Raw genomic sequence first — 27,557 nt, 5'->3', positions numbered from 1 at the left:
CCATCATTGCCAGTTGTGAGCAGTCACGTCAACCCCCTCGCCCCCCACAGCCGGAGGGGCTCGCTCCAGTCTCCATGCAAACTTGCCTATTCAATATGACTTAATGAAGATTGAGAGCATGGTCACACCATGAGCTGACACCTGGAATCTGCTGAATACGGGGAAAGGGGGAGTGTAGATGACAATGCGGATGGATGTGTACCTTCTCAGCACAGACAAGCTTCACACCTCTTCATTTCCCACATTTGGGAAGGTGTTATAAGCGCGGGCTCACACCGGGCTGCAGAACGAGCACGCAGATATGTCGTACGACTGACCTTCAGCCCGCCTGCTGAATCTTCCAGAAGCACTCTGTCTCGTCAAAGTCGTGAAGTATCGCTGCCCTCTTTCCCGCTCCCAGCACACGGGCTCAGCTGACAGACTCCCGGTGCACGCTCGCCAAAAGAATTCCTTCTCCTCAAAGGGTCAAGGCCCGGGTGTTTACACAGCGCAGCCGGTGAAGCTCCATATTGTTTAGACAATCGTCCAAACACACAGCCTGGAGGCCGGCCAATTACCCACCCGCCATGATGTGTGTGTGTGTGCGCCATCACTGCTTTGTACATTCTTCATTTAACCTCATTTGGAACTTCAACTAGATTTGAGAACCTATTCTTTTACATATAAAAGTCTGTATCTAACAATAAACTTGGCTTATGCTGTAAACGGTGGCAGGTGTGTGTCTGTGTTCATGTTTTGAAAGCTGCAGTAGAAGTTAAGACTCGAGAAACTTATCAGAACTGATTGTTCCCCGTTCCCGGTCTGCGTCTTGTCTACTGCGTCTTCCTCTGTATGTCTTCTGTCTCCACGAGTGTCACCCACGCTGTCTCCAGTCCGTCTGTCTGTCTTTATCACTCCCTTCTTACCATCATGTCTATCTGTCCTCTTTGCAGGAAGAGAAGGGTATTTCCTGTGAACTTGTTGATTTGGACTTCCTCAAATGCAGCGTGGGATTTCCCTTCATGAGAGCACAGACCAAGGTAGTAGCTCCAAACGACTTGGAACTTAATTCACAATGACTAAACTGCATGCAGTAGGCTCACCACTTTGTGAGGTTGTGATCCCAGTAAAGCACAATGCAATGTTGTCCTTGTGCCACCTGGTGATGGCACTTTTTGCATAAGAAAAACTGCAGCGAAGACATGGAAAACAGTTTCATGGTTGAGAGTGACTGTGAATAACCTCTGATTAATTCTGTCTTTTTCTCTTCAGTATCATTTTGCAGTGATTTTTGACACAAGTAAGCTCTCTGGGGAGAATGACACACTGCAGTTCTTAGTCCAAGCAAAAAGGTAAGAGGCATATTTGAGTTCATACCTAACATTGTTTTCCCCTATGATTAGGGTTTCCTTTGAATTAAAATGCTGATTTATTCCCGTAAATGTGCCCACCCTTATGTCCCATAGATTAAATAAGTTTCTTTTGTTTGTAAAATGTAATCCTGCACTTGAATTGGTTTACAAAAAAAAAAAGAATCACTTTGTTGTTGCTTGTTTTTTGTAGTGCCAATCCTGAGCACAAACTCTCCGACAACAGTTTGGATCTGTCCATCCCCCTGGTTCATGAGACCGACACAACTATTACTGGGTAAGAACAAAAATGTTTTCCAGTGGACACTTGAACCGGTCGGCCATCTGCTGGCTCTCGAGGTGAGAGGGAGGGCTTGTGTCAGGATGGAGCCCGTCAACTTGAAAAGCCTTATCTCTGTACGCTTTTATTATAGCTCAGCTTCATAGAGACGGGAGAAAGATGTAAAACAGCCCAAATCCGCCAGAACTGACATCTGATAAGGCCGCAGTGTGTGTCTTTATTGTGAGGGGAGGCTTTAGAGCAAAGCTGGACACATCTGACTCATATCTCAACCCCTTAGGGAAAATGCACGGTCCAGCTAATAACATGACTGAAGGTTTTTTAATAAGCTTTTTTAAATTTAAAATATTTTTTGATGTTAATGTATCATCTTGTATCTCACTCCTGTCGTCTGCAGCGTGGTGACACCAAGCTCCTTCGTGTACGGGAACTCCATCGACGCCTCGCGCTTCGTCCAGCTGGAGGACATGGAGTGCAACTTTCAGCCTCTTAATCTCACTTTCCAGGTACTGCTATCACAGAGCATATGGGATTTTCAGAATTTTTGACGGTCCCTTATATATAAATTCACTTCTCTTTTCCTTTCCCTGTCTCCGTGTGATGTGGTTCCAGGCCATAAACAAGGGGCCCAGCAGGCTGCCTGGCTCCACTGTGGACATCAGGATACCCAACCGGCTGGCTGGCAGCGGAGCTGACATGTTCCACATCATTGAAACACAGGTGGATGCCAACAGCAGTCTATCTACATTATTTATTTAGCCCAAATCCTTATTTATTAGTTTATTCACCTGCAGGCGGCCACTTTTTTTTTTTTTTTATTCAAGTCCATGCCTGTTGGTCTTGTTTCCATTCGTGGCACAGCTGCCTGTATCCGTAGAAAACTGCTAAACTCTTTTTTTTCATGGCGTGGGCAATTTGCTTAATGTGAGGCAACAGTGGGCCAGTGAAACTCCAAGTGAAAGTGTTGACTTTGCTACTGAAGCTTGGCAACCATTTTGTTTCACAACATTTTGCATTTAGATAAAGAAACGCAATACTCCCACTGGGTTTAGATGTTTTTTTAACCCTTTGCATTGCGCCCCCTTTCATATAGGTAGATCATGGGGGAGCTCAAGCTGTTAATTGTATTTGCTGTGAATGGGAGGACGGGGTAGACTGTATCCCACCCTCCTCGAGCCCATCTGGAATCACTTCCAGGGGATCAGACAGCTTGCACGAAAATGGGAATGGGACACCTGCAGAGCTGGCTACTGCCCCGTACCATCCCCAGCCTTGAACCACACATCATAAACACTGTTAACACTACGTCAAGCCCGTACACTCGGACAGTCGCACACTAGTATTTTATAGCCAGATATTCTTACATCCTATACAGACCTCCATTTGTTCAGACATGATATACAAGTTCCTCACCGTTGCTCCGTGAGGTCTAGTTTTTCTGCTGAAAATCCCTTATTCCTCGTTATTTACTGTTCTTGTGGGGGGTTTCACCAGGTCAAAGTCAGTGCAGCCCGTGACTCTTCACACCAACAATGGCAGCAGAGAGCAGGACATGAGAAAGTGTGGCAATTTAAGCTGAAGCGTTCTGGGTGGTAGCGGAGCAGACAATGAGGAAGGCCAGAGGAGATTTCCACCTCCAGAGCTTTCGCTCGGACTGAGAAGAGGGGAAAGGGGAAGTGTTCCCTGGGGGTTGGGCAGTAAAGCCGACACCTCTAAATCACTCCATATGGGAAATCTGTCTGGGAGGGGTACTGGCCTCTTGTTGAGGAGAACTTCCTGTGATCTCTGGAGGCTCATAACAATAGCGGGATTGGGCCAGTTTAGGCGACAAATGTGCTTGTGTCCACATTTTTACTGTCAAACTCAAATCCAAGCTGATCTCTGCGATATAAACAAAAGACAAAAGTCCTACTGTCCTATGCATTCATGCCACACATCCTGCTTTAACTCAACTCTGCCTTCATATTCGTTGTGATTTTACCCATTAAACACAACCACTGCCCTGTTTCAGGTGGCCGACGGTCGAGGAAACTGCACCCCTCACAGGAACCCAACGCCCTGCACCATCCCCCAGGACCGAGAGAGCATCTTCCACTCCATATTTGCCTTCTTCACCAAATCAGGACGCAAAGTCTTGGTAAAAATGCAGCACTCGCTTTTGCACTTTGACATCTCAGAGGTCACGGACGGTCACCCCTGAAGAATTCCTCTTCTTTTTTTTGGGCAGTACAACATCTGTTTATCACACATCCTTCTCTCTCCCACACACTTTCTCCTGCTCTCCCACACTATCTCTCTATCTTTCTCCCTCATCGTCTTCTTCTGTCTTTTTTTAAAAGGACTGTGACCGGCCTGGAAGAGCGTGTATGACAATCTCCTGCAGCCTGGGTCCACAGTTAAAAGAAGAAGCTTTGAGCATTGATGTAAAACTGCTGCTGAACACTGAAATTCTTAAGAGGGTAAGAACCGCATGTCACAAGATTGATGAATGTAGTTGCAGGGTGTTGTGACTATAAGAGCTACAGTGATGTGACTTCTCTCAACCCACAGGATAGTTCCTCCGTGATCCAGTTTGTGACGAGGGGCAGTGTGCAAGTGAACGACAGGACAGTGGAGGTGCCAAAAGGCCTGCCAGAGGACATTTCTGTGAGTATATCGTCAGTTAATGCATCTACCAACACTGACAATACGACTAATACTAATTATAGCATCCAAAGAATGACTGTATGTAAAATATGTTTTCTAACATGTTTGCCATGTCAAGTTTATAAGATGACAATGTGACAGCATTGCTCTGATAGGAATTTGGGTTGTGTTGCTCTAAACTACAGTTAAATTCCACCCTTTGCTGCTGCTGTTACTCTGAAAGATCCACCTGAAAGGCTGCGTTGTAACTGGTTCTTTAATAGATTAGTGTTCCATTAAAACTGTCCACTGCTCATCTCAAATCTAGACCCAAATAAGACCTAAATTAAATCCACTGAAGCTAAGTGAGTAATCATGTTTGTCTTTTTTGAGTGAACTGAACCTTTAAACTTCAGTCTAAATCGATCACTTTGACTTATTGTTTCCTTGCCAAGAGTCACAGGTCAAGTCACTGAGCAGAACCGCTGCACCTGGTGAGGCTGCTGTGTCTTGCCCAATGGCACTGTGGCAGGGACAGAGGCATGAGCCCAGGGACAGACTACTCACTACAAAAATACATCAATAAGCGTGTTAACTCTTATTTATTTTTATTCCGTCTATCATGCTGTGGTTAGACATTCCTCGAGCCGCTGACGTGCTTCACCGTGGTCATTAATGAAGGATGTGAGTCCGGGGAACAGCTGGGAGCTGGGGTGGGTATAATGTATGGTGGTACATGCAGGGGTCCTCAGCTGTGCTCAAGGACAGAGCCTGCCCCCACTGTTGTCTGCTGAGTGATTGAACGGCCCACCAGATCAGATGTGACGACTGTACCGAGCACCCAGCACGCTCTCGGTGGGATCCCGTAAGTGATTAGGGTGCCGACCGGGCCACGGCCCTGCTGACCCCGAGCCCCAGACATGCTCGGAAAATTCTGACCTACCGTGAATATGTCCGAGCCATGCCGATCTTTCAGCGCACAGTGAATGTGCTCATTCCAGTGATTATCTCAGTAAACACAGTTACCTTTTCCCCCAGGATCCCTGCTGGCTAGAAAACACACTGCAAAGTTTGATTTGTGGTCCCTGGCCGTGTCGCTCACAGCAAGCCCTACCGGCTGTAGGCAGAATAACACGCTGGCTCGCTCCTTATCACCCGTGACACGTAAACAAACCCATTTAAATCCATATGTTTTTTGCTGCGAGCGTGCAAGTTGCAAAACTGAACGTCACATTCAACCACACGTTCCAAGAATCCACCGATTTCCCAAGTGAAATGGGGAAAGTCAGAGTCAAAGAGCAACGACCAGTCGAGCTTTCTTGTCCTTTTGGACACGCAAGCCCTTTGGCATGCGTAGCAACATTTAGATTCCAGAGCTCGGCCTAAGGGGGGAGGTGTTAATGTGGGAAGCTATTCAACAGAGAGATTCATTTTCACTTGTCCACTTGGTTTTGTCCTGGCTCGCAGTTGGTGTTTGATGCCACATCTGTGTTCAAAGCCCATGCAGCAATGCACATGGTGCACATGGTCACAGAAGCAGTGAAGTTACTTGCTCTCTACTGAAAGTGTCCCACTACTGTTTTCCAGTAACAAAGTATTCAGGACTGTGTGACATTTTTTCGGAAAATACATATTATTCGCCTTTGTTTAAAATAAACACAACTATCTCATGACCCAAGTGGATGTGGAGCTTCCCGTCTTGCTGACATTTAAGAAGGCTAAGCTGTGGTGCTGAGTAACTTAATATTTCACTCACATCTAATCACTGTCAATTTGATCAGATCAAATAATGTTATCAGAGTAATTGTTTTGCAAATAGGCACACAAATATCAAAATAGCAAGGAACTTTGCTAATGTTTTGGAACAAATCCAACATGCGATTTTACTGCCTCACACAAAAACATAATGGTGATAATGAAAAAAAAAAGAAAAATTAAAAGTCAAAGCAGTGGTGCCAGAAAGTGTTTTAAAAATAATTGTGTTTGTGTAATTACATTTTGTCACTGCACACTACTTTGCTCCATTGCAGCTGAGCAGTACACTATCATGTGATCTGTCCGTGATGGATTAACCAGCAGGTCAGCGTCGACTCTTGTCATCGTGGGAAACAGCCGAAGCTGTTCTTATTTATTGTGGAATAGGGCTATTTTTTTAAAAGTTGCCCAGCCTCCCCGAGTGGACGAGATAACCCTCAGTAGCATTCTCGTTCTGGGCTTCGGCGAATCATTTATAAAGCATATCCAAAGTGAAGAAAGGGAGTGGATGATATATTATTTTGAACTCTTCATGTGAATACTTGGCTGTACATCATGAAACACTGATGGTCAAGTTCATTGACTAGTTCTATGCTGTTATTGATACCGGTGGAAAAAGTTGGATGTAATAAAATATCCAGACTACGAGTCCACAGCCGAGCCAGCAGCTCTGTGAGCTGAATGCTAACATCTTCATACTAATATGTGCACAGTGACAAAAAGCTGACATGCTGATGTTTTGCAGCTCACCAAGCTCATTATTGTTTATTTGGCTTTAAATCAATTAGCTGATTAGCTCTGAACTCAAACTGCTGCTGAGGCCGATGTCTGCTGTTTGGTATTTTTCCTAAACCAAAGTACAGGACAGATTCAAATGTATAACCTAGATAAAAAGTCAGCAGGATTCATCCTCTGGAGACCACGAGCATCCACACAAAATGTCACGGCATCCATTTTGTAGTTGTTGAGATATTTTAGTGGTGGACCATCGGACCCGTCCACAGAGCCATGCCTCTATTGTGGTGGAAAAACGATCCCTTATTATGTGAATAAAAAAAAAAATCTGTTTACAATTTGTGCTACTAGGAGTTATTGGCACCGAGTGTGTGTTGCGTGTGGAACCGATGTCATCACTGCTCCCTGGTCCCGACCCGGGTGTGTTAACGCATATGGACTTTCCTCAGAATTCATAAAAAATCTGTGTTTCAATGGGTTTTTCTTTGAAACGTGATACTTTACATTATTAACTGATAAGTTCTATATGCCATGAATTGCACTAGTTTCCAGCTTCCTGCTGTATGGTAGTTTCTTTTTTGGGGGGGGGTACATGTTCTCAAGCTCCTCTTGGATCAAACAAATGAAACAAGATGTGTTCTGGTTATTGTCATTGCACTACATTGCATCATTAGGGGCGCTTAAGTCGATGTGTACTTGTGTGTGCGTGTGTGTCCCTGCTTGTGTTTGTTGTATTAGAGTGTGACTCACTCACCGACTAAAGGGTTGCTGCGTTTCAGCTGGTGTTCGAGGCGCTGCACAGTCAGGAGCCAAGGGGTTACGTCGTTGGCTGGATCATTGCCATCAGTCTGCTGGTGGGAATCCTCATCTTTTTGCTGTTAGCTGTGCTACTATGGAAGGTAATCCAACATATGCAACACAGATTTATCAGCCCCCAACCTCGGTCGCAAAACTTACAACACTGCTTTTTTTTCCTAGTAAGAATTTGCTGAAGCTACAACAGTAAATAAGATGCAGTTGTCACAAACTCGATCAGACGTCAGCACAGTGTTCAGTTCTGCAGAGACAGCTGGAGGCAGGGGAAGAGGTGAGCCCCGGGGCTTTAACAACTGTGACAAAGACAAATCACAGAGTAGACTTTAATTCACACCATACCACTAACATGGAAGAAGAATCTAAAGGGGAAATGGCAATTACACTGATGTCCAGAGGCCCTGTAAGCACAAAAAAGTCTTGTCTTTTTCGCTGCCTCACTTTCCACCGGGAATACCACAACTAAACCTTGGAATGTTGGTCCTGGGATACATTCCCCCCCGAACCCCGGGCCTTGCCAAAATAAACCCCACTTACAAGAGCAGCACATGTCCTGTGTTGCTCTTTTCAGGAAATGCCTGAGGAGAGTACAGGTCTGTATCAATAAACTTTAGTAGCCAAATGCAGATAAACTAATGGAGTCTTAGTGAGAGAGGCGGCATCCCAGGGTGTCTGCTTTGTTTACACACACACACACACACACACGGCGCGCGCACACACCAAGGATCTTCATAGCACCTTTTTATGACACTTTGTAAATAAATGTTATAGGTCTGTAAAATGTAAATTACGCACAGTATTACTTTCCTATAGAAACAACACATTTCTACAGGGGGAGCGCTTGATTTGCTCCCTCCCATGCTGGTGCTTTTACAGGGTTCAGCCTGTTAACTCCAAACTGCTTTACGTTACTGCTTGTCATTTATCATGCCAGGCCATCGGGTTTTAAAGTCATGTCCTATCTCGCTTACAGTCGGTCTTTTCCATTTTTGGCACAGTGGGAGAAATTTCAACCCTGCATGCATATATTTCTAAACAGGATATTACTCAAGTTCTAGCTTAAGACTGAATCCATATCAGTGAGCTCTTTTAGTTATTACTTGTGTTTCCTCACAATGAAAACGAAAAAATGATTTGACAATAAAAAGAAGCTGAGTAGATATTTATAGCATCACCCAGCCAATACAGGAGTATTAGGCTAATACCAATAAAGCTGAGACGTCTAACAATACCCTGGATCAGACAATATGTTTTTGAATAATTAATGAATAAAATAATGATCCCATAAATCTGGTTGTTTTATTACAAAATCGACAATTGGGCAAATGTGCTTAATTGTTTTCTCGCAAAGTGTTAGGTGATTAATATGAAGCCTCGGTACGTACAGTTAATATTTAGCTACTGACTCTTTGCATTATCAGTTTTGTCTAAAAAATACAATGACCGTCTCAAGAGAGGAACACCAACCTAATGTAAAATATATATGTGATCTGTGCTTAATGAGGTGAAACATGAACTCCCCACGGTCAGATCTGAGCACAGATGCACCTCACCAACACCACAACTTCTTCTCATTCTTGAACAGATGGGTTTCTTCCGTCGACGGTACAGAGAGATCATCGAGGCTGAGAAGAACAGGAAGGACAGTGATGAAAGCTGGGACTGGATGGAAAAGAATCACTGAGCCTTGCAGTGGGGGGTCCCACGGGAGCCGATGCGATTAGGGATTGGGTCGGGAAGGATCCAATAGCATGGGGTCTCGCAGCCCAGCCGCCCCAGTGGCACCAGGCCCCTTCAGTCTTCCATATGTGGAAGAGAAGAATATTCTCCATATTTTCTGGAGACTTGATCATTTTTTTTGTGGGTGGGGGTCCAGGGAACAGGCTTCTGAGGTGACAGTGTGGCTTACCAGAGGACACTTGCTGTAGAATTCAGCTAATCTCTAAGGAGGTGACTCCCCGCCAGCGGAGCGTGGCTGTTGACGGAGACCCGCAACCGCGTGGAGACGTGGCGACGGCGTGAATACTGGTGCACAACAAAACCCTCAGGGCTGTGTTATATAGCAAATTTATTTTTATACATACACTTTAAGCCATATTGTATGAAACTGGGCTTTGAGGAGAGCTGGGGTGATGAAGGCCATTATAAACATACTTGCAGTATGTTTTCCTAAAAGCACTGATGTTTGATAAGAATGAATGCCTTGGCTCCTTAGCTTTAGTTTTTCATGCCAAAGATATGTCCTGTATAGTTTATGATTGGAGTGAAAGATTGTATCTTTTCTGTTTCCGGCTTATGGATATCTCTTTTACGCATCTGACTGCTCCTGCCTCCCGCAGACAATCAGCCCGAGCTAATGTCTTACACCCACACACTCAACGATTGACGCTGTGTCCTGACGTCCTCCGCCAGTGATTTCAGACTTGCCTCATGAGTACGAAGGCCCAGAAGAAGCGCCCTCTGAGGTCATCGGGACCTCGTTCAGGATGCGGTCATCAACAGTGCTCTGTTGTTATTGAGTTCTATGTTAACGCTTTATTTCCCACATTATTCACGCCTGAAATGCAGAAGAGGTTGTAAATTAAACCGGAAAAAGACGCCATTCACACTTCAAGCTTCACGACTCTCCATAAGCATTCCATTTGTTCTGGTCGTGCTTTTAAACCAAGTTGTCTGTAGGCGTTGAAGTGGATGTGACCTACGTGATTTTGACTGATTTACATTTTTAACCCCCTTACACTCGGCGTTGCTTTGAATTGAAAAATGCTTTGAGAGTGTTGAAGTGGAGTAGAGCAAATCATCTGAAGCTGCTTTTACGAAGAACTGTTGCCTCAAAAGTTTCCATGTTCAAATGAAGGTATCTTAGTTGATCCTGTAGGAAATGAGTCACTACATCTCAAGACAGAAGACCTGATCGTGGTTTATTCAAAAAAAACAAAAAACTTTCCAGACTTCACCTGACTGTTTAATATTACTATTATATTATTAGGCCTTGGGTTTTTAACGTGAAACATGAGCTACATTGCTCTCCACGGCCCGATGAAAGTCTGTGATGGGAGTCCACCTACAGTCATTTACAGGGGCCCGTGGCATGAGTAATGCCCTAAAAATAGGTGGGAATGTGCTGCACTCAATCACTACGCATAAACGAGCTCTTTGGGGCTCTTGGGAAAAAGCCCATTTTAAGTCAACATGGAGGAATGTCAGCGCCCTGAAAATCTGCCCACCACTTAAGTCCACGGCTCATCCGTGTTCAAATTTTCTATGATTCTTAAAGGCTGGGCTGGAATGTGGAAAAAAACATTTGCAGAACACAGTGAATTAAAAAAAAATTGTATTAAATGTCCAGAATATTAGAATAAGAATATTAACTACACCCTGACCCTAAATTGTAAAGAATTTATCAATGACCATCAGGTGTAAATTTAAGGTATTAAAATAGATATCAGTAAGTTAAGATGAAACAGTCTCATTTCGCATTTGTGTAATTGTGCAGTAGACCTGAGTCAGATTGAAATGTGCAATGCCAAAAAAACTAAAACTATATTTTAAGACTTTAGTGCTAAGTCACTTTATGGCTCACTATGATTGCTTTGCTCGATGTTGTGTTTGTATGAAACTTTCACTGATCCAGTACACTTTATTTCACCATTTAATTCCACTGGCATGATGGCATATACTGTACACACTCACGTCTTCCCTCTGCGTCTGTCAAACCGATGCGACACCCGTGTGCAGAGAAACCGACACTTGACATTTTGTTTTGGTAAATTTGAACTGTGATGGTTTTATTTTGTTTGTTATGTTTGTTTGTTCCCACCGTTATTTGGGGTTTCGTTCCGAGTATACTACTGTCACTGATTATCATTTCCATTATAGTGTGCTGTATGTTTTTAAAGTCATGTTTGAGCTGCATATTTATCTGTTGATAAATTTTCAGAGTGAAATTTCCTGGCTCTGTAGTTTCTTTGCGGAGTGGAGTGTGGTCGTCGGTCGGTTGGTTGGTTGGCTTATTTTTCTGAGGGTGTGTGGTGCTCTCTGCTGGCTGCTCTGCTGTAAATGTACAGAGAAAAAACTACTTCTTCAAAGCAGTGGGAAAACTCATTCAACTTCTTGAAAGTCCCACTTCTCAACTCGGAGAATTTGTCGCCGTCATATCATTATAAATTGAATATCAGTGGATTTTGAGCTGTGTCACTGCAGGTTTGCACGCAGAACAACATGTCAAGGAGAAAAGGCATTCGCTCCCTCTTTCAGGTCAGGTGACAGCTGTTGCTATGGCACACTGTCATCAAGCACAAGCTCCTCTGTAGTGTTCAATGAATTATTGAGTGAACTGCCGCACTGAATACAGCAGGGACACGGCAACAAATGGAGCTGCTCCCATTCTTTTTGACCTGAGAGAATCGGCCTGCAAACCATGTCCTGTCCTCTAGATCATGGCTTGATAAGGACTGCGGCGGTGGAGCGGGTGGTCGCACCGATCGCATGTCATTTATGCCATTTGGTGCTGCTGTGCGACAGCGCAGAGGAGCCGGAGCAGTTCCGCCACCTGGAGGAGGCGGCGCAGGCCGTGGCTAAAGCCACAGAGAACATGGCAGCAGTGGCCTCCAGGTACAGTTGCAGGTGCAGAGGATGTGAAAGTCACACACAACAATATGTAATCTCATTATTGAATGAACTTCATGACTGATGTGTGCGTGTTATCAGACAAACACCTGGCTCTTTACCTGCAGACGAATGCGTGAGACAGAGGAGGAGGTTTTGCAGATGGAGATGTCGTCCCTGTTGGAGTCGGTCACCGTGTCAGGACAGCATGTGCTCCTGGCGGCCCAGAAGCTCAGCATCCAGCCAACTGTGGCGGAACACAGAGAGGACCTCATCGCTGCGACACAAAACGTCTTCCTGGGAGTAGTCAAAGTACAGTGTGGCCTTTTTTCTTTACCCGGTTGAAAGGGGTCTGCGAATGTATTTCCAAATATCCCATATGTCAAAATATATACGACGCGTTTTAAAATAAACAGAGAGTCAGAAAGGAATGGCCGCCTCGCCCCAACGCCAGACAGTGACTGGTTAGTAGCACTGACAGGATCCAATAGATTCATCTTCAACAGCTGCATCTGCTTTCCTTTGCCTTTAATGGAAACGTTTTCCTAATGTTAGGTACTGATTGATGTCTTATATTGTCATGCCTGTGTACAGACTGTCCGTAATTTATGAAAGGGGGGAATACATCAGCTATTCCTTCTCAACTGGAAACAGGTCACAAGTCTACCTTGTTCCTGACACTATTAAAATCATGAGGGGGTCAGTGACAAATGTTTCTTTCTTCTCTTTGGTTTTGCTGAATGCCGTCTAGATCTGTTTCAGCACTCTGAAGTGATTTGTGGCGTTCCAACATTCCAACATTATCTGCAAACAGCAGCTTGCTGCACGAAGGCGCGGCAATGCATTGAAATAGATGCTGAAATCAGCATGCAAACCTGCTGATTTAGCATTTATGATGCTTACCATGTTTTACATCTTAGTTTTCTGTGTGCTAACTTTTTCTAATTAGCACTGAACCTAGCTGAGCTGAGGCAGATTGGAATGTCATCTGTTTTACACATATTTAATCTCTGGTCATAGGATTTGCCTAGTTAGAATTTTCACCTGATCTAAAATTCAGGGGGCATGAATGTCTTTACCAAACTTCATCCAACAGCATTGTCAAACCATTTCAAGAAACGTCCAAACCCTCATGGCGATCTTAGAAGTATTGTCAGGGGGTCAGAAGTCTTACCTGGGACCTAGAATGTCTATCTGCCTAGTTGTTGAAATATTTCCCAAAGTGGCTGAGTGCCTGACCGATCAATGACAGATGGAGCATGATTAAAAGAGCATAAGAAACAGTCCAGCAGCAGTAACATAGTGAGCTTATCTGTCTCTCTGCTCTCAGGTTCTGTTAGTGGACGACGATGCTACCGTCAGGAGAGTCGTAGCTGCCGCTGACCGGGTGTTGGAGAGCCTCTCCGAGCTTGGCTCTTCCCCAGACATCAAGTCTCTGCTCAGATCTTTCCAGGCGTTTTCTGACGCTCTGTTACTCCTCAACGGTCTGACCGTAGACAGAGCAAATTCCCTACAGGATCCCAGACAAACGAAACAGCTTCTCGATTCACTGGAGACCCTGAGGAGGTGCATGTCCATGCTGCACACGGCCATGTGCACAACCATCAAACACGCTGCGAACGAGCAGGCACGGGCGGCCAAGAGGTTCATTCTGGACAAGGTGCAGAGCACAGTGAGTGACATCATCATAACCCTTAATGGGGAATGCAATAAAGGATCTCTGGGTCCTTTTGGATATTACACAGGGAGAAGGACCAGATTGCTGCAAATACTTACTAGTTCCTCCCCCTCCTCAATCCGAAGCAGTGGCTTTGACAGCACGGTTAGAGATCTTGTGTTACACTGTATGGTTGTGGCAAACTCTTCTCGTAGTGGGTTTCAGCGAATGGTGGTCGGTCATTGTCGTCACATCCTGCAGTTCTGGTCTGTCATAAGAAGGATTTTAAAGTCCTCCGAGAATCTTGACGACCAGAGCCTTGAGAACACCTCAGCTTTGTTGGTGCAACAAATGCAAACGCTCGACAGAGATCTGATGACCGCTATTCTCTATCAAGTCCTGGACACATTCCTCACAGCGTCTTCTACACACGAGGATCTATTGAGTGTGTTGAGACAGATCCTGGAGGCAGATTCCACCACAAAGATTGATCTGAGCTTTATTCAGCCACTGGTTGAGGATTTCATTTCTTCCACTGACAGAATAACACAAGTGGCAAATTTGATCTCAGCTGTCGCCGTCGATGCGAAGAGTTTGGAGAGTGTGGAGAACTCACGAGCATGCCTTACACGACTCAGAGCTCGGATCGCACCTCTCTCACTGGAGCTGGCAGATGATTCAATGCAAACTGTTCAAAAGCTTCATGAGGTTTGTCAAAAATGGGAGGAGGAGACTGGTCAGCTTCAGGATGCTATCAGTGACGTAATGGATGTGAGGCACTTCACCAGTATCGCTATTAATGAGATGGTCAATGACCGGCACGGATGTGACGCAGCCTTCAGAGAGCAGAGCTACAAACTGTTCAGTGTAAATGCAACGCACCTCATTTGTCACATGAAGTTGGTGATTCACTCAGTGAAGAGGCATTTGGACCGAAGTGATAATCCCATCTACAGGAATGGCCTCCTGGTCTTGCTGAGACAGGTTCAGTCAACTCAGACCAAAGTGGGCGAGTCAGTCAGAGACATGCTGTTCGGTTCCTGCCTAAATGTGGAGGCATACTCCAGCTTTTCAGACAATGTTTCCACCGTCGTTCAGCATTTTAAAGTGCTAAGAGAAGGACTGGACGGCCAGCAGCATCCACCTCTCCTGAGCCCGCTGCGGGAGCGGGCACGTCAGCCTGAACTCTCACAGTTAGGTTCACCAGTGAAAGACACCTGTGAACTGAACATGGATCACATGAGAAAAGGCTCGGAATCTCCTGTTTCGGAGGTTATGCAGAGGGATTCCCATACTGAACATGAGGAGGAGCACTCAGATGAGGAAACCATAGAAGCGGAACTGTCTCATAAATATGACACTGATGATTTACAGATCCCAGCTGTCTCCAAAGAACCCAAACTGATCCACACGCCTCTTGAATTTGCCCTTTTGCCTCTCTTGTATGAAGTTGTGACCGTGACTAAAGAAAAAGATGTGACAGTGCTCAACCAGGCCTGCACTGGTGTTTTTGAGTTGTCAAATTGTTACGCCAAGGCTGCAAAGGAGGCTTTGGCCGTTGTTGACGCAGTCGATTGTCAAACGCTGGAAGGTTTTCGAGCGGAGCTGGTATCACTGACTCCACTGCTCGTCCAGACGGCCCAAGAAACAGCGATGAGCTCAGCGATGAGCACAGAGAGCATCTACAAACACAGCACGCAGTTTTCTGACCTTATTAACAACATCAGGAAGGTTTTGCTGCCAATTGCTGGAACTTGGTATCAAGCTGTTTACAGCGAGCTGCGAGGAAATCGTCCAACAGAGGCAGCTACTGGTGCACAGCAACTGAATGAAGTGATGCCTCTATGTGCCGACATGGTCCAGCTCTTGGCATCGTCTGATATAACCTCACAAAGTGACGGTCAAGAAACATTCAGCGCTTTACACAACAAGCTCAACAAAGCCCAGAACAACATGAGGTACGTGGTCGAGTTTTCCAACTCACCGGAAGGACAGGTCGATCAGCTGGAGGGACTCTGCATCCTCTGGGGTCTCTCTATTCAGATTTTGCTAAATTCTCTGGATAAGATTTTGGGAACATCCGCAGCAATGAACCAGCTGAGCCGCCAGAAGCAGCTGTCGGCTTTGTCTGAGAACTCGCTTCGGATCCAAGAGGCCGCAAGGATCACCAGCCTTCATTGTAAAAGTGCTTACAAATCAAAGCAGTTAACAGGATACCAGGATGAACTAAAAACACTGACTGACGCCTACCTTAAAGCGGCTGAGGAGCTCGGCTTAATGCCAAGTGTGATGCAACTTGCAAAATCTGAATTCCTTCAGAGACATCTTTTGATTAAAATTAGAGTCCTCTCTGGTCATTTAAGTAAAGCAAATAAGGGTTATGACACTGCACTTCAAAACATTGTCAGCATTGCCTATTTTTCAGCTGAACACTTCAGGGAGAACGACACAGAAGATACAGAACGGAAATTTGAAACCGCCGCAAAGAGCCTTTTTGAAAACGTTAAATCTGCGACCAAAAGAGTGGAGGACTCCCTAAACTACATCCATGACCCACGCACCCGTTCTAATCTGAGGTCAATCAACGACCACTTGTCTTTTCAGATTACGGATGTGATCAGCAGGGCAAGGCTCGTGGTGGAGACTCACTACATCTGTGACACACTCAGTCTGGATGTGCACATACAATGCTGGTCGGCTAAAGCCCACTATGTGGTTGAGGAGGTAAGGAGGCAAGACGGGATTCGCCAAGAGACTAAAGAGCACATCAGGACCGGTCTACAGGGCAGAACACCCGAGGATATCAAAGAAGTGTTGGCTACAAGTCCATCTAAAGTCAAAGAAGTGGAAGTTTACCCTGACCCAACAACGACGTCCTGGCAGAGAGGCAATACAGAAATTGCAAATGCTCCAGAGATAAATATGAGCATGGCAGCTGTGGCCAGATATGGACCTGGAAATATGGGAAAAGATGTCGGTATCTCATGATTGACAAGACTTTACAGATTAGCAATTCCTTTATGTCACAATGAATCAAGTCCTTATTTTTCTCGACAGGATGGTGCCAGGTCCGGTGCATACAAAGAAGCTTCTTCGCTGACCTACACCTCCCTGTTTCTGAAACAAGAAAGTGACTGCTGGGATCCCAAGGACAACAGAATTGTCCAGATGACCAGGAAGATGGCTGACACCATGTACTACATGACTCAGTACCTGAAGAAGAAAGGCCCAATACCAGTGAGGACCATCAGAGGTTACATCATCCAAACTACCTTTGACCTGATATTCACAGGCACAATAATCCACAACCGTTTTCTCTTTTTCAGAATAAAGAGGCATTTGTCACTGCAGCCAAAGACATGATCTCAAACTGCCACTCACTGACTCAGTTCATCAGAGTCATCGCCAACCACTGCTTAGATAAACAGTGCACGATTGAGCTGTCCCTCATTGTTGAGCAGATTCTCACCACCACCAGCCAGCTCAACATCATCTCCAGGTCAGAAAGCTTCAGACACACAATTACTCACTGAAAATAGCAAAGCAAGGTAATGGGGGAAAAAAAAGTATCTCGATGTTTATTTAGTGTTAACGCTGTAACGCCCGGTTCCAAGTCCTCTGATGAGATCCTGGTGAAGAACGCACAGAACCTCCTCCAGACGGTGCTGCGTGGGGTCCGTGCTGCAGAGACCGCCTGCATCACAGTAAATTTAACATCACCAACATAAACAACCTTTAAAATCTGTGAGCTCTTCTCTGTGATTCAGATTTTGTTACATGTTGTCCTGTTACTTGTTTCGTGAGTCGTATGCAGTTTCACTCTTATTCCAGGGTTTGAAGCAGCCCGAGCCAAACTCGGACGGCGCAGAGGCCACAGCTCTGTGTTTCCAGTGGAAGAGGAATCTGGAGATCCACCGAGCCCAGCAGACCTCTAACCCAGAGACCGATGAGCTGGGTCTGAGGAAGACCTCGTCCCACCCTGTAGCCCCCAGTCTTGCCCCACCAGTTAATGTACAAGATGGCTACAAATGACACGGGTAGAGTGTTTCGAGAACAACCTTTAACTTATTCTGATTGGATTTGTTTTTTGTTGACTTGTGACATGGGAGGTCCACTAAACAGATTGCAATGCTCAAATACAGTTCAGCAGTGTGAAAAACATGGAAACATGTTGCATAAGAGATAGTATTTGTTATTATATTGTAGGGCTGCAACTAATGATCATTTTCATAAACGATTAATCTGTCGATTATTTACTTGATAAATCAATTAGTTGTTTGGTCCATAAAATGGTGAAGAATTTTCGTTATATTTCCCAAAACCCCAAGATGTTTTGTTTTGTCCACACACCAAAGATATTTAGTTCACTGTCATAAAGGAGCAAATACACCAGAAAATATTCACATTTAAGAAGCTGAAATCGGAGTTGGCGATTAATTTAGTAGTCGATCAATCGATTAACTGTTGCAGCTCTATAATATTGGACATGCAACTCAACTTATGAGGTAACATTTTTGATGTTTTATCTCTTTTTATTTCAGACATTCATAACAAAATTCACTTAAATGTGACAGGCATACGTGTTGTTAAAATGTCATACAGTATTATCATAGCCACCATACTGACAGGAAGAAAAAAAGCATTTTTCATTAGACCACTCAGAAAACTGCACTTTATACGTGATACAAAATAGGCATTTACAATGTGAATTATGAAAACAATAAAAAAAGAGTAAATAGCTCAGTTTCAACCAAACGACAAGCTCACCTTCACAGACACAGGAACGCCGATCAAAACAATCTTCCAAATGATATGCCACCTCAGGTCTACAACATTCAACCTCAGTAACACACATTGTACCATAGAGTTCATCTACAGTCAACCCCCGAAAAAATTCAACAGTGAAAGTAGTCATAACTGTCATATTTATAACACATATACACATAACAGTATTTTTGTATAATACACATGGAATTATTTCTTTGCTGAATTTTGATTTTTTTTTTTAAAGAAGTGAAAGACATTTTAATAGCGACTTACAAGCTTGTCAAAGCAGTGGGTGGTCTGAGGAATGAAAATGATCAATCAAATTAAGTAACCGATATTAATTTATTCCATTAACTGTCAATAGTACTAGGTTAGTGAGTTTACAAAAGGCCACAGCAGTAATGTCCTGAAAGCATTTAGGCCTTTTAAAATGACAATGTTCAAGTTCCAACAATGTACAAAACTTGAAAATGAACAGGCTGCAATGTTGCAAAACGACAGATTTCTTCTCAGTTAAACAGGGAACTGTCTATTAAAACATGTTGCACAAAGAACTCTGAAAGAACTCGCTTCATTATAGACACTTAAATTGAAAAACTGTAAAAGGGAGCATCGATCAGTCATCGCTCCAGGGCGTGTGTGGTCAAAGAATGGAAATCATCCGTTGATTCATTATGAAAAAAGAATTCCTTATCATACAAGTGAGCGTGGACATGGACCTCATAATACTGAAGTGTCCTGCAATAAATATTTAGAGAGAATGGATTCATCTAATCTACATGGTGTAATGCCTGGAGCCAACCCAAAGTTTAGTGATCAACATATGGTTCAGTCCTTAGAGAAAACTAAACAAGTCAACCCGATTCCCTTTTTTCTAAATGTTTAGAACAAACGTGATCAAAAGACAATACCATACACATTTCAAAACACACAGCATGAATAGGACTTTGTTAAAAGGAACTATACACTGCGTCTGTGCACATGTCCGGCATTGTCTCCATACTGACAGACGTGTGGTGCACTAGATAAGATGTGATTCTTTACATTATCATTTATGTACAGAAATAAATAGATTTGTGTAAAGCTAAATAAAGATTAATAGACGTGTCCCATTGATATACAAATTGTATGCAACTCTTCCATATTTTCCAAACTGGAGTGTTCACTGACAGAAAGGGGAAGCAGTGGGATCGAAAGTCTTGAAGACATCTTTGAGTGTCCTGTCGTCTGTTTCCTCCTCTAGATCCTCCCGTTTCTGTTCTTCCTTCGAAGCCTCCTCCTCCTCCTCCTCCTCTTCCTGCTCCTTCTCCTTCTTGAGCTCGGCCTCTTCCTGTGCTACTGCGGAGCCCTGCCCTGCCTGTTTGGCCTGTCTGGGGTCAGTGTACTGGGGTCGGATCAGTCCGGCCAATGCCTGGATGGGGAGATTATGAACTGCAGGAGGTTTGGCAGGTGAGGCGGGAGGAACTGCGGCAGAGCTGGAAGGTGGCGACTGCTCTGAGGAAGGGACCTTGCTCGGGACCTCTTCGAAAGAGCCACTTCGTTGGGTTGGTGAGAGTGACTGAGGCGGAGCGCTGTCTCTCTTAGCAGGGTTTTTCAGAATCCCGGCCTTTTTAGGCGACTCTACTTGTTCCTTCTGAGCCTGCTCCGTTTGAGCGCGAGGATCATACAGACTGATGCCCCCAAGGATTGTGGTGGGACTCTCCATCCCTCCACCGGTAGATGCCAGACGAGGTGCGTATGGCGGCAGCCGCTCAGGCTCTGGCTTGGCAAGAGCAACTTGATGAGAGGAGCTGGAGCTGGCCTTCTGCAGCCTGGGGTCCACAACTCCTCCCCCAGAGGAGGGCTCTTTCTGAACCAGCAGCTTTGAGTCCAGACTTCCTGTACGCTTGAGTCTGGGGTCCAGAGTTTTTTGCTGGCGCGGGTCTGCAGGTCTCTCAACGGAGGATCGAGACTCAGAGGATCGATTCATACGTTCCTTCAAACGTGCAGCTATCAGTCTGGGGTCTGATAGTGGGGGGCTGGAGACCGGGGGGTGGTCGGGCAGGCTCGTTCTGTTCATCTGAGCATCGGCGATGAGGGGTGGCAGAGGAAGGTTGATGGAGTGTTCCTGTTTGGGTACCAGGGAAGGGATGAGGTCTTCAGGGGCCCAAACCACTGACTGAGCGAAGGCAGGCCGCTGGAGCAGAATGTCCACCCGGATGTGGCTAAACTGCTTCAACTGGCAGCGAGGGTCCCGCAGGACCACACCAGGGCTGGTATCCAGAGGGACGACGACAGCTCTGTCCCTGAGCTCCCTCTCCCCCTCGTCGTCCTCCTCTCCTGTGGGAGGCTTGTGGGGAACAGGGTTGCTCTGCTGGCGGTAGGAACCTTTGTCCATTGGTCTCACCTTCCTGGGGTCCCTGGAGAGACGTGGATCCGAAGCTCCGTCCGGATCTTTTTTCACATCAGGGGGTCGCTGTCGAGGGTCCGCCTTCACGCGCGGATCACTGGGCGGGGCCCTCTCCTTTACAAGCCGAGGGTCTCCCGGCACTGGGGCTGCCTGTGGGGGCTTGGACTGAGACTGCTGCATCTCATGCTGCTTTTTCAGAGTTTTAAGGATGGAGGCGACGCAGCTCCCGTCCTCCTCATCGCTCGAGTACCAGTTTGTAGTTTCATCTGCCAAAAAGAAGATGAAATCAAATTTAAAATGTTTCTTCTCTCAGAGCACTTTCGGGGAATTGTTGCGGGGTATTTGGATAATTTTCCTGGGTAACCCTTTTTACAAACTTTTTACTTCACAGATTTTTGTTTTACTGGGTTTGATTTTGTCCAAATGAATTCAGCGAACCTTCTCTTTGCTCTCGGGCACTTACCTCTGTTTGTGCTGTTCTCATCCTGAACCTCTGCCTGCTGTGGCTCGCTCCCCTGTGGCTGCGTCAGGTGTAGGAAGATGGCTTTCTGTACTGCTGGTGGTAAAGACTGCAACTGTGACTCTGCACCCATCTGCTGCTGGAGGTTCTGTATGAAGGCCTGACCAGGGTCCACTATGTTGACAATAAACAAAAGAAGAAAAGAGCATTTTCTAACCAGTAATGTTAAAAGGTAATAGACCTATTGGACAATCGTATTAATATAACACTGACCTCCTTGTTGACCCATGGCCTGGTTTTGGAGGTAGCCTCCAAAGAATTCCGCCTGGTTCTGACTCAACGATGGAAACGGGAAGAGACTCTGCAGCATCTGTAGATCTGGCATAGCAGAGAACGGAGGCCTCTGCAAATTCCCCTGGGGGTTGAGGTTCGGTCGGTTTCCGTGGAAGGGTGGCGGTGGACCAGAGGTGACTGGTGGCGGCATTGGGAATCCGTGTGGTGGTTGCAGTCCTGGGGGGCTCTGTGGCATAGGTGGTCCTGTGGGGTGACCCATGGGACCGGGTGATCCGGGGGGAGGAATAGGAGGAGCGGATGGGTTGGGAGGCACCATGCCTCCGCTCTGCGTGTCCTCTTCGCCCTGATTCTGCGAGTAGTTGGATCCGCTGAAAAAACAGAAATTCACAATTAGGGTTGAGGATGAAGTTCCAAGCGATTTTTAGAGTTTGATTAAAGATCATTTTGTTTACCTCAGGCTAATCTTTTGCGCCAAGTCGACGGTAGGTTGAACCTTGATTTCAAACAGAGAGGGGATCTTCTTTCCCGCATCTGTCGGACTGCTCTGCCCAGGAGTGGGCAGCAAACCCACGCCGGGGGGAGGCTTTGGAAGTGGGGCGATACCCTGCTTTCGCAGATCCTCCAGCTCCAGTTCGTCCTCGCGGGCGTTTTCCTCTTCAGTGTTGATTATCTGATAAATGAGTCCGAAAGCAGAGATAAGATAAATAAGGACTCTTGGCTTAAAAGTATGTTTTTCAAATCTCTTTTTTCTTTTTTGTCACACCTTATCAAGCAACTCTTTAGTCACATCATTCAGGGCTTCGTGGGAGAATTTGCAGTTGTCCCCTTGATAACATTTGGCTCCTGTATGAAAGAACTTGCACGGGTATTCATGTGCAATCACAGGTTAAGGAACAGGACTAATGAAAAGGTCGGAGGAGCTCGTTGTTAATAATGCAACACGATTACACAAATGTTATTAGAAACAGTTGCTGTCACCGGAGAAGGATATTGTGCATGTAAATGCAGTTGTCTCCTTTACTGCAGTATCCTTGGAGGTAAAATTTACAAAGTTCCTTTTTCTTATCTGGCACGACGAGCTCGTGTTCAAACTTGCACTGTTCCCCCTGGATGGAGACAAAATGATTTGATTTTAGGAAAGTCGTCATCTTTTCTGCTGTTAAGAGGTTTACATTGTTGAAACAAGAAAGAAAAGAAAAGACAAGAACATCGGTGCTACTACCTTGATACACCGGCCCTCCAGGAAATACTTGCAGATGTATCTCCCGTTGTGTTCCACTGTGTGCTGACTGATGAACTCCTTGCTCATGATTGGCCGTTTCTTCTGAAAACCACAATTCTTCCCTTCCTGTGACGCAAAAACAAAACGAAAGCATCTGGTCTCTGTTTTTTTCTTGTTCTGCCAACTCATTTGTTGATTTACAGTACAATCTACTTTTGCTTGATTCTCCATAACTACTGTAAAAAAAAAACAACGATATAAGTGCGCTAGATTTACCATAAGTAGAAGTAAATTACGAATACATAATTACACTTGCCATGTCGTCCATTCCCAGATCTCCCCCTCGACCGCGTCCACGTCCCCCCCAGGGTTTGCCCTTCAGCTTCTTGTTCTTGTTGAGCATCCCCCGTCCCCTGCCTGGTCCGCTCCCTCTGCCTCTTCCCCTCTGACCGACTGAAAACGACATTGTGGAATAAGTGATCAATCTCAAAAGCGTATCAGACGAATGTCTATATATGCACTGTGAAAAAGCCTTCATACACTGTTGGTGCTTCATCCCCCTCATACTGCCTCTCCTCATCATCTGGTCTTTAGCATGGCGCCCCCTGCCCTGACTCGGGGATGCTGAACCTTTCGACGGGTGATACTCGGACATGTCGTCGTCATAATCGTCTTCCTCTTCATCATAGTCGTCGCTGTATTCGCTGTATTTGTCGAAATCGCAGCCCTTGTGCGGCGGAGACTTCTGTGAGTTGCTGTGGCCTCCCTTCGACTCCCGTCCATGCTGGCAAAGAGATGAAAATGTTACACAATAATGCTCGTATGAATATTAAGTGTCAGCATGCCAGCGGAGCGTGAATCACCTGAGAGGGCTGGCCGTCAGACTCGCGGCTAGGTCCCTGGCTCTTCCTGTTTTTGGGCCTTTCTGGTCGATCGTAGTCGGAGTCATAGCTGTCCGAGCTGGAGCTGCTGGAGGGGGAGTGGTGCTGAGCAGAGGGCACAAGTGAATTTTCAGTTAGTCCATGTGGATAGATATAGAGATATATTTCGTTGTAACAAAGGGTCTAATGCCATCTTACTTTCTGCCTGTCACGTCTCCTCCTTTTGGACCTCCTCTTCTCTCTGGTCTTTTTGTATCTTTTCCGGGAGTGCCTGTGAGCCTTCTCTTCTTTCTCTTTGGCTTTCTCTTTCTCCTTCTCCCTCTCTTTCTCTTCACTCACCTCAGTGGCCTCTTTGTTTTCCTCCTCAATTCCAATCCCTTCATCATCAATTTCTCCATCTTCTAGTTCACCGTCCTCTCTACAAGGAGGAAAACAATCAAACAATGAGTTTAACTGTGAGTATTTATATGCAGGATTTTGTTGAACAAAACATGTGATGACCCTGAATAATCTTACAATAAATACAAATGAAATTATACTAAAAACTAAACTTCTTATGTCTTTTGCCATCAGTTGTAACATAGTACCACATATCATGCCAGACAGTTTCCAAATGCCCTTAGGTCGAATAAAATCCATCAAAATCTCTGTTAGAAGAAACAAGATCATTTACATAACTTTATATCAACCTGGAGTATGAAACAAATAGAGAATGATTTTGGCACTCAAACAATAACAAACATTATTAAAGTAAACTATTATTATCTTAATAGCAATATGACGTATACATTTAAAAGGAATCTCAACAAAAGGTATCTGGCTGAAAGGCCTGCACACGCCTAGAGACATAATCACAACAACTGGAAACTTCTAATAGTCAGTAAAATCATCTCCGAGTAGGAGCCGGAGTACACGGTGATCAAAGTGATGTTAATGTTTAAAGATTTTAACATCAATTATTTTAATGATTCGTGTTGGGCACACTTCTTTCTCTTAGTTCGCTTTGTGTCTGTGGAGGAGTTGTTACCAAAACTGCGTCACGTACCGACATGAAGCTTCTATAAGGCCGTCATGTTTCAGGTCAAATTATATGAGGCTGAATTTAATTGGTAGTTACGGCAAAAGCAATTCTTAAACACAAATTTAAAATGACAGTGATTCGAATATTTAAAATTGAAAAGAACACATACTGTGTTATATAGCAGGTGGCCAACAGCGATAGAAGTATTCAATGTAAAAGTATATCCTAAAACGTGTGTTTAGAGTACAAATTCCAAGCAAAGTACAATAACGGCATTGTTTTCATAACCTGTAATGTCGGCCGCTTCAAAAATTCAGTGGAAAGTGACACAGAATCACCATGAAATTGGAAATATGCCCACCAGCTGAACCAGTGCAGCTCAGGCTTCAAGCCAACAGCCAAAGCAACCATGACACTACCTCAACTTCCCTTTCAGTCCAGTTAAAGCTCAAGAGATGTACAGATCCAGTACAAAACATTTGCCAACTTAGCAACATTTTTGAAGATGATTAGGGGGAATAGTCCTCATAAAAACTACCATTTCCTGTATTCACATTTAACCACAATTACAACCAATGTAGACGATGAATGTAGACAAATACTACACAGATATTCAATACTTATAGAAACATTAATTTTCCAGCAATACCAGAGTGATACAACAATGTGCAATAAAACCAAAAACTCCTATTGAAACCCTACATGGCTTAACTTGCCCGTTCTAAGGACATAAATCAGAGGTCAAATCTGTAAGAGAAACAGGTGTTGCCGGGTTGAGGCGTGCACACTTGACCATCATGCCCCCGCCACCAAACCCAACACTACACCAGATGGTTCTTCTTCTTCTTTGGTTGAAGTCAGTGAAAACACCTGGTGTAGTCATGGGTGTTGGGACAGTCCCGTCGAGGACACATTGGCCCGGACCCGGCCGAGGGGCGCATCATCCTGCCTCGACAGTGCTGCCGTGTGACCGCTAGGTGGCGCAAAAGCGCGAGGATGGGCGTGGCGTTTACGTCGTTTGCACATTTGCAACAATTTCCTGCAGATGGCAACAATGACGCCATGAATCCATCCAGGTGACACAAAACACAAAGACATTCAAGATGAGGTCTGCAGTGACCATGAATGAATCGTGTCGACACGGTGATGGGAAAATCTGGTCTACTTGGACAAGCGGTATTCAAGTGCACCAAAGAAGGCATGCAAAGATTATTATTATTTTTGGAGGGGGGGAGGGGGGCGCGAACAAAACCGTGGACATTTGTCTCTCTGCCCTGAAATGAATGGTTAAAAGGAGAAAAGAAAAAAACAGCAACACAAGCATGTCGACCCACAGCACGGAAACGCACAGATGAGCGTATTAAGAATTGCACAAGAACGTTACTCGACCTTTCCTCCCCTGCACGCTCAGAGTCTGTCATGTTTTTGTCAAGAACGGGGGCAGGGGGACTGGAGACAAGGCTCACAGAAGCCATTGGAACACGGAGCTGCCTCAAGTCACTCGGACGAGTTGGTTTGTTGTTGTTGTTGTTGTTGTTGTGAGAGAGACGCTGAAGAAGATTTCAGACTGGAAAAAAACTCACGGTGTTACATGTCTCGACAGAGACAGTGAACAGACACCCTCCTCTCTCATATCAAATGGCGTTTTAACTCAGTGAGCACAGCTCGGTACCCCGCTTTGCTAATGTCCCGTCGGTTGACAGCTGCCGTAGTGCAATAGAGGAGACGGAGGGAGGAACAGACAGAAATGTAACCGTGCCCGTTGGATTCAGCATCTTCACGGGTTTTCTCAACAGGCACATCGTCTCAAAATGGCTTCTGCGGTTCTGCAGCACATTTCTCGGTCGTGTGTTCCTCCGTGGATATATAGTGCCACCCGGATCTATCTAACTTGTACGCGGCGGACGCTCGTCGCCGATTGGTGTGACGTCGCTCGGGTGCACAGAGCCGCGATTCCTATTGGTCAAAAAGTGACGTCAGTTATTTTTTCCAACATCTGCCTCGTCGGTGTCGTAATTCACAAACCGTGGACGTTAATGTGTCGTAGTTAACCGTCGTTATGCGACACTTATAAACACAGCGGCTGGCGTTAACTGTCTGTATCACTTTACTAGTAGCTTTTCTTTCCTTATTATCTAACGCTCGCGGGTTCGCGCACTCACGGACAAACATCCCCCCAAGCCACGCCCCCTCCCCCCACAAGTATTTTGTCTCATGCCATAAGTGATATAAACATATGGTAGTATTCATTAGTCACACAAGTCCTTTGCAAGTATATGGATATACTCAAATGAACAAAACACAAATATGCACATATTTAGACATATCTCGATGGCAGTGGTTCCACAATGAAATATTTATGCAACCTTTAGAAAGATTGTCATGACATTTCATGAGGACATTCATGTAGAGCTGCAACAGTTCATTGATTAATCGATTAGGAGGGCGATCACTAAATTAATAGCCAACTATTTTGATAATCGATTAATCGGATCAAGTACTTTTTGTGATTGATTTCAGCTTCTTAAATGTGAATATTTTCTGTTTTCTTTGCTCCTCTGTGACAGTAAACTAAATATATTTGGTGTGTGGACAAAACAAAACATCATTTGGTGGTTTGAGAAACACAATCAACACTTTTCACCATTATATGACATTTTATGGACCAAACAACTAATCGATTAAACAAGAAAATAATCAA

The 27,557-nt window shown here is 45.0% G+C and overlaps 3 protein-coding genes across 5 annotated transcripts in view; 2 read left to right on the top strand and 1 right to left on the bottom strand.

The window, feature by feature from the left end:
* Positions 1-11,504, top strand: part of itga9 (integrin, alpha 9) — a 46,357-nt gene extending 34,853 nt beyond the window's left edge. Inside the window, exons 19-28 of the mRNA XM_035605148.2 lie at positions 933-1,019; positions 1,252-1,331; positions 1,543-1,626; positions 2,027-2,135; positions 2,242-2,349; positions 3,641-3,766; positions 3,969-4,088; positions 4,180-4,275; positions 7,524-7,643; positions 9,143-11,504. Coding sequence (XP_035461041.1) covers positions 933-1,019; positions 1,252-1,331; positions 1,543-1,626; positions 2,027-2,135; positions 2,242-2,349; positions 3,641-3,766; positions 3,969-4,088; positions 4,180-4,275; positions 7,524-7,643; positions 9,143-9,241 — 1,029 coding nt within the window. The 3' untranslated portion in view covers positions 9,242-11,504. The remainder of the gene's footprint in view (positions 1-932; positions 1,020-1,251; positions 1,332-1,542; positions 1,627-2,026; positions 2,136-2,241; positions 2,350-3,640; positions 3,767-3,968; positions 4,089-4,179; positions 4,276-7,523; positions 7,644-9,142) is intronic.
* A 405-nt stretch (positions 11,505-11,909) lies between these two features.
* Positions 11,910-18,089, top strand: LOC118284289. The gene is made up of 6 exons (XM_035607066.2): positions 11,910-12,171; positions 12,294-12,477; positions 13,496-16,795; positions 16,880-17,059; positions 17,149-17,321; positions 17,409-18,089. Exons 1-6 carry the CDS (start codon positions 11,978-11,980, stop codon positions 17,548-17,550), a joined length of 4,173 nt encoding a protein of 1,390 aa, XP_035462959.2. The 5' UTR covers positions 11,910-11,977; the 3' UTR covers positions 17,551-18,089.
* A 244-nt stretch (positions 18,090-18,333) lies between these two features.
* LOC118283917 (zinc finger CCCH domain-containing protein 6) lies at positions 18,334-26,715 on the bottom strand. 3 transcript variants are annotated; one of them, XM_035606361.2, is made up of 12 exons: positions 26,246-26,715; positions 24,034-24,253; positions 23,818-23,940; positions 23,495-23,738; positions 23,265-23,407; positions 22,955-23,080; positions 22,724-22,838; positions 22,496-22,605; positions 22,185-22,402; positions 21,712-22,100; positions 21,442-21,612; positions 18,334-21,244 (listed from the first exon to the last, which is right to left on the bottom strand). In XM_035606361.2, exons 1-12 carry the CDS (start codon positions 26,329-26,331, stop codon positions 19,752-19,754), a joined length of 3,438 nt encoding a protein of 1,145 aa, XP_035462254.2. In that variant the 5' UTR covers positions 26,332-26,715; the 3' UTR covers positions 18,334-19,751. The 3 variants fall into 3 exon arrangements, with proteins under 3 accessions (XP_035462254.2, XP_035462255.2, XP_035462256.2); XM_035606362.2 differs by having other exon boundaries at positions 23,271-23,407; XM_035606363.2 differs by having other exon boundaries at positions 26,440-26,715.
* Positions 26,716-27,557: the final 842 nt, after the last annotated feature.

The sequence above is a fragment of the Scophthalmus maximus genome, chromosome 10, assembly GCF_022379125.1.
Source record: "Scophthalmus maximus strain ysfricsl-2021 chromosome 10, ASM2237912v1, whole genome shotgun sequence".
Lineage (NCBI taxonomy): Eukaryota > Metazoa > Chordata > Actinopteri > Pleuronectiformes > Scophthalmidae > Scophthalmus > Scophthalmus maximus.
The sequence above is the reverse complement of the archived record's forward strand: the minus strand, read 5'-3'. Positions and strand labels throughout refer to the sequence as shown.

Excerpts from the sequence above, each read along its gene's own strand:
- LOC118283917 (XM_035606361.2), bottom strand. The coding sequence starts at position 26,331 with ATGGCTTCTGTGAGCCTTGTCTCCAGTCCCCCTGCCCCCGTTCTTGAC. Across the intron at positions 22,101-22,184 it reads GCGCAAAAGATTAGCCTGAG|CGGATCCAACTACTCGCAGA; the intron begins GTAAACAAAATG and ends CTGTTTTTTCAG. Across the intron at positions 21,613-21,711 it reads GGCCATGGGTCAACAAGGAG|TGGACCCTGGTCAGGCCTTC; the intron begins GTCAGTGTTATA and ends TTGTCAACATAG.
- LOC118284289 (XM_035607066.2), top strand. The coding sequence starts at position 11,978 with ATGTCCTGTCCTCTAGATCATGGCTTGATAAGGACTGCGGCGGTGGAG. Across the intron at positions 12,172-12,293 it reads ATGGCAGCAGTGGCCTCCAG|ACGAATGCGTGAGACAGAGG; the intron begins GTACAGTTGCAG and ends CTTTACCTGCAG. Across the intron at positions 16,796-16,879 it reads CTGGAAATATGGGAAAAGAT|GATGGTGCCAGGTCCGGTGC; the intron begins GTCGGTATCTCA and ends TTTTCTCGACAG.